At 41.5% G+C, this 16,001-nt stretch overlaps 1 protein-coding gene across 1 annotated transcript in view; it reads right to left on the bottom strand.

The window, feature by feature from the left end:
* LOC133369381 (nuclear pore complex protein Nup214-like) overlaps nucleotides 1–16,001 on the bottom strand; it is a 32,018-nt gene that overhangs the window by 10,834 nt on the left and 5,183 nt on the right. The window contains exon 3 of the mRNA XM_061594656.1: nucleotides 11,190–11,580. Coding sequence (XP_061450640.1) covers nucleotides 11,190–11,580 — 391 coding nt within the window. The remainder of the gene's footprint in view (nucleotides 1–11,189; nucleotides 11,581–16,001) is intronic.

Genomic DNA, 16,001 nt, shown 5'->3' on the forward strand with positions numbered 1-16,001 from the left:
GGGCAGACGGTATACTAATGGTGGATGGTACACTAACACTACACTAACAAAATCCTCCATTTTGTCTTTCTGGCCCAACACCACAAACAATCCCTCAAGCCCAGACACCGTGTGGACTGGTCTCCTGGTGGAGGAGATGAAATGTTTTTATTGTTAAATTGCTTTGGGATATTTCTTTATTACATTTATACCCCACTTTTTCTCCAAGGAGTTCAAGCTGGTATACATGATTCTCCCCTTCCTCATTTTATCACCACAATCATTCGGTGAGGGAGGTTACTCTGAGAGACAATTACTGGCCCAACGTCACCCAGTGAGCTTCATGGCTGAATGGGGATTCGGACCCAGGTCCCTCAGGTTCTAGTTCAACACTCTAATCACTACACCACACTGGCTTTTATAGTATTCATAAATGAAATAAATAAATAAATAAAATGTTTGCAAAAGGCTCAACCCCTTTTGAGGCAAGCAGCAGTAGGTATCTCTATACTGAGCATTGCTTACAGCTCTAGTGTGTCTTGTGCAGATGCAGAGCTTGGAAAAGTTACTTTTTTTGAACTACAACTCCCATCAGCCCCAGCCAGCACCATGCTGGCTGGGGCTAATGGGAGTTGTAGTTCAAAAAAGTAACTTTTCCAAGCTCTGTGCAGATGTAACAGTAAACTATGGTCTGCTCACACTAAGAAGTGAAAGACTAAACCAAGAGTGCACAATGGAGATAATTTTAGGAAGCACACAAACCTACAGCTTAGGCACAAATGGCCAAATGATGCTTTCCCATTAGATGTTCCCTATTTCAAACCCAAATGATTCTGGAGGACAATTATGTAAAATAGTTCCTTTATTCAAAACAGCTGCTGGTTCCATAACCCTCTGGAATATGAGGGAAAAGGTCATGTGGCAACTTTGCCAGCTGGGATTGTGATTGCACAACCCTGCCTTGTTTTTCTTCTGTGTACATCTTCGATGAAGAGTCTCTTTATTTTATTTTAAAAAGAAGTGGCTCTTCCTGTTAATGCCACCAATCCAACGAAGATGTCAGAATAATCAATAACGTCACTGAGCCAATGCAGATGTTAGACAAACAAATGAAATGGCTATAACTTCTGAGATACACATCAGCAACGCTGCAGAGGGCTCTTCTGCTTATGTAACTGAGGCTGCAAAGGGTGTCCACAACTTCTGTGATGAGATATTTAGAGGCCTGCACTGTTGACAGCCACTCTGTATAAGAGAAGACAAGCATAGGATTGTCTTCAATGCTAGTTCTACTCAGAGTATATCTATTGAAGTTAATGGAGATGGCTAACTTAGGTTCATTTATTCCACTGGGTCTACTCTGAGTAGGATTTAGATATAACCCCTATTTCCTTGGGGGGGGGAGCAAGTTTCAGAGTGTCCTAATAGTGTTCAGTTCAAATATACCTTTTCCTCTCCCAGGGCAAACTGGAGGACAATGATCTGGCAGGTTTGCAGCATGATTTACTGCACTCCACGGAGTGCACTTAACATTCTATTCTCTAGACTAAAATAGGCAGCTCTAACAACTGTTGCTTCCAGAACTTGTTTTCTGGAGCCTCCCCCCTCACCAATGACAGCTGATAGCTCCATGTCACTGGAGCAGTGAAATCCGCTCAGGGTTTTATTGCTGAAGCACCTTAGACAGGTCCTTGAAAGTTTGGACTAAAAGTCGGAGCAGATTTTGCTGCCCCACTGACATGATGCCACCAGTCTCCACAGCCCCTTAGCCTTTCTCTGGAAAGACTCTTTCTCTCCCTTTCACATAGCACCAAGAGCTACCTCCTTACAGTGGGATCTCACACTTCTGGAGATCAGCACCAAAGGTGACAGTTTTCCACACATTTTCAATGGTTTTTTTTTAAATTGGGAATTAGTAATTCTAATCCACTTCAGGAATTATAAGGGCAGATCCAAAGGCTGGCACTCACTGTGATATCAGGATTGCCAACTTTCCAGCCGCCCCCCTGGAGTGTTTTTCACAGCAGCTTGGCCTTTAACCTTTAAATAACAACATTTATCCTGAGGCAGAAGCACTCCTGAGAAGATGCCCCTGTCAAATGCATGACTGCAGAGGTTAGTTGAAACGTTGGCAACTCTCTGTGATATGGATTATTATAGTGGGTGCACGCACCCTAACCTATGAGCCCTCTGTGGAATTGTATTCCTGTAGAGATACGACAGGCACCCACTATCTATACTGTCCGGAAACAATTGAAGGCATTTTTGTTTCGGACAGCTTTTCCAGCTAGATAAAAAAAGGCCTCTGCCTTAAGTGTTCATTGTGTGTTGTTTTTGCTGTTTAAAAAATTAATACTGTTTGGATATCTTAAGGATATCATACCAAAAGAAGATATAGAGATGACAACTTTATTTAATAACAGCAACCAGGATGGTAATATATCAGAACTGGAAGAAGAACACCATCACTCTTTCTATAGACTCTTGGCTAGCTAAAATCTGGGATATGGTAGCCATGGTTAAATTTACAAATTTAGTCAAAGTAAGAGAGGGTAGGCAGGGAGAGAACATTTTTATAGAGAAATTCAGTCTATTTCACTTTGGAATAACAAGGTGCAAGATTCAGCAAAACCTTATTTTTATTGGGAGAAATTTAAGAGCAAAGGAGAGAAGAGAAGAATTGAGCTGGGGAAAGACTATTATTTGGTTATTTTTTCTTGGGAATGCAGCATTGTTTAATTCTAGGTAGAGATGGTGTAGAATATTCGCAAAATCAGATTTGGTATGAAATTCTGGGATAATCCGCAAGTTCGTCTCATCGTCAAATAGGCTCCCACTCTCTGCTGTTGGTGACACATTATTTGCGTAATTATTTTTGTTAACACCTACTGGGGTATACATTATATACATTATAAAGTAGCATAAGGAATAATGGGAAAAATTACGTAATTTTTCAGAAAAAAATAACAAAAAAAAGGGAAGAACCGGGAATCGCGATGACCAACAGAATAAAATTTATGGCATATCGTAACTGGCAGCCCATTTGATGAATTAAAAAATGAAAAGTAATCACATAGCGAACCCCATCCTTCATTCTAGGTAATGATTAATTGATTATGTGACTGGTGATATGATTGAAGATACGATTATTATATATTGATAATTGATACAAGTATTTTTAGATATCAAAACTGTATTCATAACTAATACTTTAGTGACTGGATAGAACTATTGTAATTATGTTGTACTGTTGTAAAAAAATTTTTTTTAATTATTTTAGCTGCTTTTAAGGGTATGTATGTGAATCGCCTTGGGCCATATGTGTGGAAGGTGATTCACATGGTAATAACATGCACTTAGCAGCTTGCAAACTTTTAGAAGAGTTCACAATCTAAATGGGTGAGAGCACAGAAAGAAAGAGACACTATTATTTTTTTAGCAGCCTGCACCCCACCCCAGGGAACCCCAGGGACAGGTATTCTAAAGAGGGCAGAGGTTTGCAGGGAAGGGCAGAATTGTTTGCAGACTGCAGGGCAAGTGAGTTTTATCAGTGGTTTCATCTGTAGCTGCTGGACTGACCACGTACTCAGCTTCTGGGTTATCAATTAATCTGGGACACATACCTTTTGAAAAGAGTTTCCGGAGACTTGTGCTGTTCCTGCTACTTGGGAAATACCCGCCTTTGGCCCTTGGGAATTGCACAAGGGCAGACAGGCAACAGCAAAGGTTGCCACACCTTGATCTTGGGAGATAGTGCGACACTTTAGCCTAAATTTAAACTGAGTAGAGGATAGTAACATCCCCCATCTTGGGTTATTCTGTAACACAAAACACAGGCAGTGGAACGTTGAATCGCTGGGGGCGTGAATATCCGGCAGATTCACACTTGTGGAATCTGGTCTCTGGCTCCAACGGATTTAACCAACAACAACCAGTAATCCTAAATACATTTAGTCTTCCCCCAACAGTCCCTCTGGGCCCCACTCAAGGGCAACTGTGTGATATTCAGCCCACACAGAATGGATTATTTATCATTATTGATATAATGCTCTCATAGTGCATAACAAATCTCAGAAGGGTTACATTCTAAATGGGTAAGAGCTCAGGCAGGGAGAAAGGGAAACAGATCTATTTTATGTAGTTATTTTTGGCACACGAAGTAGAGATGGCAGAGTCCACATGGTGGGAAGATGTTGCTATCACAGCAGAACTCAGCACCTGTCTTTTCTTGCTACACAGAAGTTCATGTGCACTTATGCTTCCAGGCCGCGTGATGTAGAATCTGATCACGCACCAGCCCTACATCTGCCTGGAATCATCAGCACTCAAGCAAAGAAGAATCATTGTCAGAGCAGCTTCAGTGACACACGAGGCAGCTCCTGAAGGCTGTTTGAAAGCTTCAACTCACAAAGGACATGGGCGCTCACCTCCTACCATCGCTTGGAACATATTAGACCATCAACACCTACAATGACTAACTTACTGCATTACCCTTGTGACTACTGGATAGGAATCTCTATATCGTCTTGCTAAGCATTGGGAAGAATTTTACTCCTCTTCTCCTTTCCCAGATTTCTGATCAGATTATTAATTAATTAAGTTATATCCCTTCCTCTCAAAGAAGCCCACAGTGGCAAACAACAAGCCATAAAACGATTTAAAAAAACATACTTTAAAACAATTCTAAAACAGATGTAGTCTGGGGGAAAAAATCTTTTCTTAAAAGGCTTGTAGGAATGCAAAAGTGTAGGGAAATTATCTCCACTACTCAGCCAGACCATTCAGTTGGCTAGCTTCCCAAAGGTGCTGCGGTAGACTGCTACTATTACAATGGCTGTCAGGGGGATAAAGGGGGAGCTATTCCCCACTCTTTCAGTGTATGCTTTACAGGTGACAAAACTCTTATCCCTCCTTATAACACCAGGGTGGGGAGACCTAAGGCCAAGGGGTCGAAAGCAGCCTTCCAGGCCTACAGACTTTCACCAGCCCTGCTCTGAGCCCCCTTGAATGTTTTTGCCCGGCTGACGCAAGACCTTGAACAGCGATGCTTGCTTGGATGGAAGAGAGAGAGAGAGAGAGAGAGAGAGAGAGAGAGTGCCAACCTCTGTGCACAGGTCAGGGTCACATGCATTGCCCTGTCCATTTTTGTCTCTGGCTCACCCACCGCCACTGGTGTGTGCCCCCTGGGAGGTTGCCCATGAGGGGACGTGGCCCCGAGACTTTAAAAAGTCTCTCTCTCGTCCCACCCCCAACTATAACAGCAAAGGGAGATTCTGCATGTGGACCTGGAGGATGCAAATAGGTCCAGGAAGAGGAAAGCTGCGGATATATCCTAGGAACTCCCCTTCACCACATGCAGAAAAATTGTGGGTGTTGTTTTTTTTAAAGGTATTTTTATTGAAAAAAACCTATTTTACAAGTGACAAAGCAAAAAGAACCATATAACCATGGCACAGCAGAGCAAATGTGTCTGCTTAAATGCCAATTAAAATCATATCAGGAGGACCCTGAAAAGATGTGTTCCTCCCCAGACAACTCCCTTCCCCAGGAAGACACCGATGGATTTCCTGTGCACACGTTAAATAAACTCATTTGGTTTCTTTAGCCATTTATTGAGGAGAACAGGAGGTAAACAGTGGAAGTGATGGATGGGGAGGAGAGCAGAGGGGAATCTGAAGGGGGACAGAGTTGGTTGAGAGGAATGAGACCGCTCAGCAAAACTCCCTCCCCCATGCAAAACCAAACCTCTAAACTGCAAACGCAGGCCCCTGCACAATTTAAAAGGGTCCTGGGGCTGACATCAGAGAATGCCTGCCTTCCAAATGGAGATGGGGGAGAAATTTGCTTCAATTCACATTTAAAGAAACAATGCTGGCCAGCTTTCAAAATAAGAGGCAGAACATAGCCCTTGCTTTACTCTATTCAACCTGTGCTTTAGATACAGCTGAACAAAATGAAATGCCAGGGATGGGTGGGAAGATGTGGATGGCTGAGGAATGCTGGTTTAAACTAATGGTCTATGCCATGACAGATTCCCTGCTGGTTTTTGTGTGTGAGAATTAGCCTCTTGCAACAACCCCAGTAGCAGGAATAGTTCATTCCCAAAGATTAATTTGATAACGCTTGCCAATTATTTCCACAACTAAAACCCAAGGATTGTATTCAGCTAAGTCCTTCTCAGAGGAGACCCACTGAAGTTAATGGACCTAAGTTCATATCCAGTTTTGTTTTTAAGTAAAAAATAGGGTGCTGGTACTCATAACTTGATAAAATTGCTGCCAGTATTAACACAAAATGCTTGGTATGGGCAGAAAAAAAGAGAGGCGCTGGTAGTTTATACCAGTGAGTTCCATAATAAAAAAGCACTGGTAATGTCTATTCAATGGGTCTACTCTGAGTAGAGATAGAACTGAATACCTCCCCAAGTGTGATGTTGGGGGGAGGCAGAACACATATTTCAAAACTTCTTATTTTATTAAATTTTGCAGTAGATGCCTAAGTTAGTATTTACAGAGTAATTAAGACCTAAACTGGCCACTGATTTCACTTGCTGGTGAACACAAATGTTTTTGCCCACAGCATCATTCACACATCTGTTACAGACATTATACAGTAACAAACAAATACACTGAATAAAGAACCACAAGCAATCCTTGCTATCTCCCAGTGTACCTGTACAGTCTACATGTGTGCAAATACTAGGGATGGGTAAGAATTTCTATTCAGTTTTCAACCAGAATTTATCAAGTTTGCAATTTCCGAAACAATATGAGAACTGAAACTCAGCCATCCTTCGAAATTTGCATTTATTCTAATTTTGGGATGCAATTCGCCAACTAAACAATATTTACAAAAATGCATATATCAGGGGAAAGTGTGCATAAAAATGATTACATGTGAAAATAACATGCAAAAAGGCATGAAATGATGAGAAATGGCTTGCAAAAATGTGTATCTGTCAAAAAATGTGTTTATTTGGAGAAATTCACACTAAAATGGTGGAGAATTTTCATGAGGATTTTTAAATTTAAAAAAAATCGCAGATTGCTGTAGAAATGTAGAGAAATGAATTTAACATTGGAAAAATGAGAAACAGAGAACCGAAACAGACAGGTCTTTCCATCCCTAGCAAATACACATACAATCTCTCTCACACACATAAATGCACTTGCACACTTTTAGGAATATTCTAAAAACTTGAGGACCTTCATCCCAGGTCATAAAATAAACAGTACCATAGCAGACACTTTGAATTAAATCATAGTGAGGGCTCTTCCAGATGATCTATTTATTCAGCATTCATCCTGGTTTCCTTGCAGTAGTTAGGCTATTTCAGGTCCTTAATTGAGCATTCGTTCTGATTTGTTTATGAGTCAGTTATATGAAAATGAGCATTGATCCTGATTTAGCTGTGGCGTGTTTATACATCTTCCCATTAATTGTTAATTCATCCCACACTTTTCAACATATTTCCCCACCACCTTCCTAAGCACAAAAATGTAGTGCTCTTGCACAACAATCCAAAATCAAACTTTTTGCAACAAGTAAAGTGAATGCACTGGAAAGTGGGATAACAATTGCTTGATGCAATGTTGTCTAACCTCCCCACTAACAGATTAGAATGAATGCTCAATGAAAAGGTTATCTGGAACTGACCTGAGATTTCTGAGTTAACACATTTGACTGATTTCATTTCATTCATACCCTACGTTTCACCTGTGACTGAGGGCTCCTCCAGATGATCTATTCAGCATTCATCCTGGTTTCCTTACACAGTGGTTAGGGTATTTCTGGTCTTTAATTAAGCATTCGTTCTGATTTGCTTATGAGTCAGTTATATGAAAATGAGCATTGATCCTGATTTAGCTGCGGGGTGTTTACACATCTTCCCATTAATTGTTACTTCATCCCCCACTTTTCAATATATTTTCCCACCACTTTCCTAACCACAAAAAGTCATAAAAAAGATTTGTTATACTTTAACCCACATTAATGGTACAAATTTAAATTTCTGTTATGCACTTGAATCCCTCTTGCAAATAATGCCAGTCTGAGACATGATGGTATGCCAGTTGTCCTTGTTCAATATCTTACTCCACAACTCCTGTGGTTTTTACCAGCCAAATACAAACCATAGTGTGGTGGCATGTATCGGCTGCTGGGTGAGAAGAGCTGGGCACAAGGAGCAGCTTCCCTATGTAGTTCCTAGGGATGGAAGGGTCTCTCAATTTCGGTACTCTCTGTTTCTCATTTTTCCAGTCTTAAATTCAGTTCTACAGCAACTTTTTTTTTTAATTCTCATGAAAATTCTTCAGCATTTTACTGTAAATTTATCCTAATAAACACATTTTTGCAGCCAGTTTTGACTAAGGAACACATTTTTGCAATTCCCCTTAAATAATGCATCTTTGTATGTTATTTTCAGTAATATTTTCATCTTATGCACACTTTCCCCTAATATACGCATTTTTTGTAAACCATCATTTGGTTGGAGAACTGCATCTCAAAATCTGGAATCAAAATTTGCAAATTTTGAAGGATAGCTATGTTTTGGTTCTCATATTGTTTTGGAAACTGCAAATTTGATAGATATGGCTTCAAATACAAACTGAATTGAATTTCACCCCCATCCCCAGTGGTTGCATTTTAATAAGGCCCCATCCTACCACTTGGTTATGTGAATCAGGGTCTCCTACAGATTATCTACCCTGTTTTTCTTGGCTTTCTTTTCATCATGGGGCATCAATAGGGACAGGCAGCGAGGACACCAAGGGAGAAGTACTAAAGTCTCTCTTTTTACTAGGGATGTGACTTTTAATTGGTTGAATTAGTAGATTAATCAACAGAAAATTTAAGTTGATTAATCATTGGGACTCATTTTTAACTGGTGAAGGAAAATTCTAATCAGCCAGGCTGTGAATTTGCTTTTTTATTCCTCAAGTCTGTGTTAGTTCTGGTATATGACTGTTGTTCGAAATAAAAATGAAATTTTAGCATTTCCTTCCTCTCAGCGAGTGGTACCTCTGGCATTTACTTACACTGCTTTCAGTATCTCCAAAAGGTGTCTGTTCAGAGGGTTTGGTAATATTTACTTAGATTCAATTGATTAATTAACCAATGAATCAGTTAAAAAGACAGACAATTGACTAAAGATTACAGTATTTAATCTGATGAGAGTCTTGCTTTTTATATTTGCCTACTCTGTGGGTCACTGTCAAGCTGGTGGTCGGGATGCGGTTGACAGTGTTTGGCCCTGATCTAGCTCTAGTTATGGGTAGCTAATCCCATGCAACAATTGCTGGTCTATGATGGGGATGCATTTGAAAAGGTGCTTCCAGACAGTTTTTTAAAAAGAGGGGGGCCTCCATAGAAGGCACCACCAGTAGGCCCTGCTGTTGTGCTGGGCCACTAACACCTGCCCGAAGATGGCAAATGTCAACACCACCCCCAGGACAGAACAAGCTACGAATTTAGACCACAATCCTTTGCGCTCCTACTTGGAATAAATCCTGTGAGACTGTACTCCACGACTGTACTCTGAAGGCCCAGTCCCTATTCATGTAGCAAGCAGGGAGCTTGGTTTGAACATCAGAAGCCCGCTCCCTCCCACCCGCTACTTCCGTGAATTCCACCGCTCCGTGCACTTTTATGCTAGCTGAACTCTGATCTACGATGTGAGCCAGGTTCAGGAGAAAAGTGCCTGCAATTATGTAGAGGGATTGCGGGGGCGGGAATGATTTTTTAAGGCAGTTTTCAATTTTTTACCATTTTTCTTTAAGCAGCTAGAAATGTTTTTTTTTTTTTAAAGATAAACAAAAAGAGCCACAAAGCCCTCAGACCACCTCGTGAGAAACATGAACCAAACTTAAGTAGGAACAAAGCATGCTCAGAAAAGTTCATAGGCATGCCATCTAATCTACACATGTGTTTAATGTCTACACTCTACTCCAAGCATGATCCACCAGATATGAATGGGGGACATTTGCTCCAAACTGCAGAGCAAACCAGAATCCTCGCCCATCTACAACTACAACTCCCATCAGCCCCGGCCTGCTCCGCTCTACAATGCTGGGGTTTATGGGAACATGGCCGTGCTGCATGAGACAGATGATGAAGGCTGCTTAAATCCCTACAACACGGAGTAAGGGAAGCTGAACCTTCTTCTCTTCCCCCATCATGGTGACGTTCACACCATACATTTATTCCACTATCATTCCACTTTAAACAGTCATGGCTTTGTCCAAAGGATCAGCCTCACCCAGCACCACCATGTGGTCCAAAACATTTGGAGAGCACCAGACTTGCTGCACACCTGGGTAGGACGTTGGCAGGTCTGGAGCCCCTCATCACTGCTATATTATTATTGTTGTTGTTAGGATTTATATGTCACTTTGATGATATGATAATATTGTTATGGTTTATTTATAACTTAATAACAATAACAATAACAACAACAACAATAATAATAATAATAATAATGTTATGGGTTTTTATATATCACTTTTTGGCCCATCCAAAGGCCCCCCAAAGTGATGGGCAGAATATTAATACAAAACACACACACACTGTCACACACACACATACACAATAAAAATAAAAACATTCAATCAAGACAATATAAAAGAGCAAATAATCAAACATCCACACCAATCAAACAGGAAATGTTGCAGTCTTCAATCTAATGATCAGGGTGGCTTTTACTATTTTGTGAAACTAAGGATATCATGCTTTGGACACATCATGAGAAGACATGATTCTCAAGAAAAGACAAAAATGCTGGGGAAAACAGAAGGGAGTAGAAAAAGAGGAAGACCAAACAAGAGATGAATTGATTCCATAAAGGAAGCCACAGACCTGAACTTACAAGATCTGAACAGGGTGGTTCACAACAGATGCTACTGGAGATCACTGATAAGGGTCACCATAAGTCGTAATCGACTTGAAGGCACATAACAACAAAAACATTTAAGAAAACAAGCTCAAAAGCTAAACAAATCTATTTCGGGGAAAAAAGCAGCATTCAAATATACGGGCTAGAAGCAAGCAGCTCAAGCGCTAAAAAGTTTTAAAGCGCCTCCACCTCCCTCTCCCTTTCTCAGCTTGCAGCCCCGCAACTTCCTTGGAAGGAAGCTAAGCCCCAAGGTACATCCAAACAAGGAGCTTCCCTCCCTCCCTTCCCGCCCGCCCGCTTTCTTCCCGCGAAGGCTCACCTGCCACCGGGATGGGCCAGCCGATCGAGGCGATGACCGCCGTCGCCGCGGCCCCCAGCACGGCCAGCAGAGCGCGCGGCATGATCCTGCCCCGGCCGAGGGTGGCTAAGGTGCCGGGCTCCTCCGTCGGCCGCCTCGCAGCACCGGCAGCCGCACCATGCCTTGACTCCGAGCCGACGCCGACGGGCGCCCCGAGGGGGCTGCTGCTAGTGCCGCCTCCCCCGCGCGCCGCCTCCCTCGGCCCGCCTCCCTTGGCAGGCGAAATCCGACTGGGAAAGTCCAAGCCATTGTTTGGGCCGGCAGCAACGGGAGGCACGCTCCGCCCTCGGTCGCTCGGCCCCTCGCCAGCCACCTTTGGGGTTTCATAAAACAGGCTGTCCAGTCCAGCCCCCTGCTCAATGCAGGGATCCAAATTAAAGCATACCTGACAGGTGGCTGTCCAGTGTGCCCGGGACTCGGTTTGGTTTGGTTTGCGAAGGCATGTCCAAGTGGGAACAAATAAATGTTGGACTCGTTTCTTGCTACAGAGAGTTGTTGAAATGGATGTAAATGTAGTTCTACATGCAAAGGTATATAGACACATGAAAAACACTCCACAGCAGGAAAAGGGTCCAATATTTTATTTATCTGTCTCTATAGATATATCTGTGTCTAGATAGTTATATTTGTAGTTTTAGTTAGATATATTAAAACAATCCCTAGCAAGAAAAGGATCCAATATTTTATTTATATGTCTCTATAGATATATCTGTGTCTAGATAGTTATATTTGTAGTTTTAGTTAGATATATTAAAACAATCCCTAGCAAGAAAAGGATCCAATATTTTATTTATATGTCTAGCTATATAATAGGCCACTCAGTCAAAAGCAGCATTCCTTGCTTCAGGGGTGGACAAACTTCACTTTCTTACTAGAGATCCACCAAACTGAGTCTAGCACAAATGACACACAACTTAGAAAGAATCTGAGCCGGGGGAATTTGTTTAAAGTCGGCCTCTCACCAGCCTGGTGAAATGTTTTGGGATGCAGCTCACATCAACCCCAGCCAGGTTGGACTCCAAAACAGCTGGTGAAGGGAGGCTGGCTTGGAGTATCAGGACTAAATGGAGGCTCCTTTATATTTCAGCTCCTTAACAATTCAGGATATAACTGAAGAGTGTTTTCAGAAGCTGACGCTTAACATTGCAAACTGGTCCTTGAGATATCACACTTGGCAGTAACAGGTTTCTTAAAACAAACAAAAAACCCAGCAGATTTTCTGTGGAAAGGATAAATCTGTTTATTTTGAATACCATGGTCTGAATGATCCTGACTTTGGTGTTCAGTGATGCATCTTTGCATTTGAGGACCTTTTCTAGTTCTCTCACAGCTGCCCTCCCCAGTCCTAGCCTTCTTCTGATTTCTTGACTATTGTCTCCATTTTGGTTGATGACTGTGCCGAGGTATTGATAATCCTTGACAAGTTCAACAGATGTGAAAGTTGGACAGTGAAAAAAGCAGATGAGAGAAAAATCAGCTCATTTGAAATGTGGTGCTGGAGGAGAGCTTTGTGCATACCATGGACTGCGAGAAAGACAAATAATTGGGTGTTAGAACAAATTAAACCAGAACTATCACTAGAAGCTAAAAGGGGAAAATAGAAAAAGAGGAAGGCCAAACAAGAGATGGATTGATTCCATAAAGGAAGCCACAGACCTGAACTTACAAGATCTGAACAGGGTGGTTCATGACAGATGCCCTTGGAGGTCACTGATTCATAGGGTCGCCATAAGTCGCACATAACAACAACAACGATGTCAAGCAGACACAGCAGAAAACTTGGATGCATGGGCAGCACCAGTCCCACAATCAACAGCTCTCTGAAAGCACCCTATAAATGAACAATTTAAGACAATTCAAGAATCTATGTCACATAATATTATCAGATAATATTGACAAAGTATCAAGGCCTTCTGCACAAAAATCCCGCTCTTGGCCACCCCAAGCTGTCTTCATGTCAACACCTTAAATTTAGGATGAGAAAAATAATGTTGTTGCTGCTGTTGTTAAACAGTTGGGCCACATTCACACTGTACATGGATTCCACTGTTCATCCACTTTAAACAGTCATGGCTTCCCTCAAAGATTCCTGGGAAGTGTTGCTTGTGAAGGATGCTGAGAGTTAGGAGACCCCTGTTCCCCTCACAGACCTGCAGTTCCCAGAGTTCCCTGGGAAGAGGGGTGGATTATTAAACCACTTGGGAATTGTAGCTCTGTAAAGGGAGCAGGACTCTCCTAACAATTCTCAGCACCCTTCACAAGCTACGCTTCCCAGGAATCTTTGGGAGAAGCCATGACTCATTAAAGTGGAATAATAGTGGAATAAATGTATGGTGTGAATGTGGCCTTGGTAAGTACACACCATACATTTACAGTGCACACACCCCACACAAAGAACCCTAGAAACTGTAATTTGTTAAGGGTGATGGGAATTACAGCTTTATGAGGAGTTAACTACAGTACTCAGGATTTTTCAGGAAACGTGCTTTAAATATGCTTCAAATGTATATGATGTATATGTAGCCAGTAACCCATGCTAATGTACTGCAAATCACCCAGAGATCTGCCAATAGATGCAGATCTATTTTCTGCCCATCCCCCCTTTATACGGCTAATTCTAGAGTAATCTATAGTGACAAATCCCAGATGAGTGATCCTGTTACAGTGCAATCCTATATGCACTTAACCTGGGGGTAAGTCCCATTGAACTCCGTGGGGCTTATTTCTTTTTTCCCTATTTCATTTTTACTTTTTTTATGTAAACATTCAAATACAAATGAAAGTAAAATTACAATCAAACCAAATAAGAACAACAAACACAAACACTGTAAATATTTCATTGGAAACACATCAAAAGAGTACATCAGGTCCAAGACCATTATATCACCTACTATTTTCCATGTTTGTAGTGATACCAAAGATAAAGGATAACATGCCTCACAAATAAGTATCCACTGGAGGGGAAGGAATCAGCAATAAGCAAATAACAAATGAAAAATGGAAAGAGTTACAAATTCCTAAGATGCACATGGTGTATGCGTGTGAAGTCTGTGTTGATGCTCTTTTTTATTTGTGTAACAAAGGCCACATCCACACCTTAGATTTAAGTGGTATTATACCACTTTAATCAGTCATGACTTCCCCCATAGAATCCTGGGAATTGTAGTTTGTTAAGGGTGTTGAGCATTGTTAAAGAAATTACATACTTGGGAGAAAGGGTATCTGGAAATGGTGTACAAATTGACCAAAACAGAATTAGGGCAATCTCCAACATGCTGCTCCCACATGATAAAGAAAGGGTTCAAAGGTTTCTAGGGATGGTAACTCATGTAGGAAGGTACATTGAAAACATGGCAGAGCATACCAGTAGTTTTAGAGCACTCATAAAAAAGAATACCCAGTGGACATGGGATGCAAACATGGACATGGCCTTTGGAAAGCTGAAGAAATAAATTGCAACAGCTCCTGCCTTAAGGTGTTTTGATATAACACGGAGACAAAATTGTCCAGTGATGCTTCTAAAGAGGACATTGGAGCCACTCTCTTGCAAAAATATGGTGATCATTGGAGGCCGGTAGCATAGGGCTCTCACAAAAGCAGAAATGTTATATGCACAAATAGAGAAGGAAGCACTGGATGCAAAAAGTTCCATGTTTTCATTTATGGGAGGTCAGTGGCGGTGGAAACAGACCACAAACCTCTGGTCACTATTGCTAGAAAGGGACTTGTTGATATACCTTCCAGACTTCAAAGACTTTTTTCCTGGCTACAATTATATGATTTGAGATTAGAATTCAAACCAGGTAAGGATCTGGTGATTGCGGACACATTGTCCAGGGCTGTTGATGACACTGCTGCTGCTGCTGAACTGCAAACAGATGTTGTGCATGTCAATGAGATAAGGATTTCCCAGACTCAGATGAAATGTGGTGAAAATTTTCACCAGCCACTGCACAGGATGAGACGTTGCAGCAGGTAATAAATGCTGTCACCAATGGATGGCCTGGTCATTGCATCCCTGGCCCATATTTTCAATCTCAGTGATAGATGGGGACTATCTATGTCTGGTCCAAAGCAGAGCTTGGAAAAGTTACTTTTTTGAACTACAACTCCCATCAGCCCCAGCCAGCATCACCACTGGATTGGGCTGATGGGAGTTGTAGTTCAAAAAAGTAACTTTTCCAAGCTCTGGGTTTTAGTCAAGGGTAAAGGATTCTAGTCCCCAACAGTTTAAAAGTGGATATGCATGAGAAAATCCATGAAGGTCATCTGAGCATTGAAAAATGCAAGAGGAGGGCTAGGGAGGTATTATATTGGCCTCTTATGAATCTGGATATAGAAACTGTAGTCCACAAATGTAATACATGCCAAACCTATCAGCCCAAGAATAAAAAAGAGCACATGTGGATGGGGGAAGACATACAGGATACATGGTACAAAGCGGGAATTGATTTGTTTACCATGGCAGGTGGAGACTATTTGTTAGTTGTAGATTATTTTTCACATTACCCAGAGGTGACTTTGTTAGAAGGTATTACAGCACCACAGGTTATACAGCACATTAAATCTATTTTTCAAGATATGGGATTTCACATCTTGTCTGATAATGGCTCTCAGTTTTTGGGATATGAGTTCAAGAAATTTGCAAAGGACTATGGTTTCAGGCATGTCACATCAAGCCCAGGATACCTTCAGTCTAATGGGCTGGTGGAAAATGGGGTGAAGATCATAAAAAGATTATTGAAGAAAGCCATTGCTTCAGTTGGAGACCCA

Source organism: Rhineura floridana, chromosome 13 (genome assembly GCF_030035675.1).
Source record: "Rhineura floridana isolate rRhiFlo1 chromosome 13, rRhiFlo1.hap2, whole genome shotgun sequence".
Classification (NCBI taxonomy): domain Eukaryota; kingdom Metazoa; phylum Chordata; class Lepidosauria; order Squamata; family Rhineuridae; genus Rhineura; species Rhineura floridana.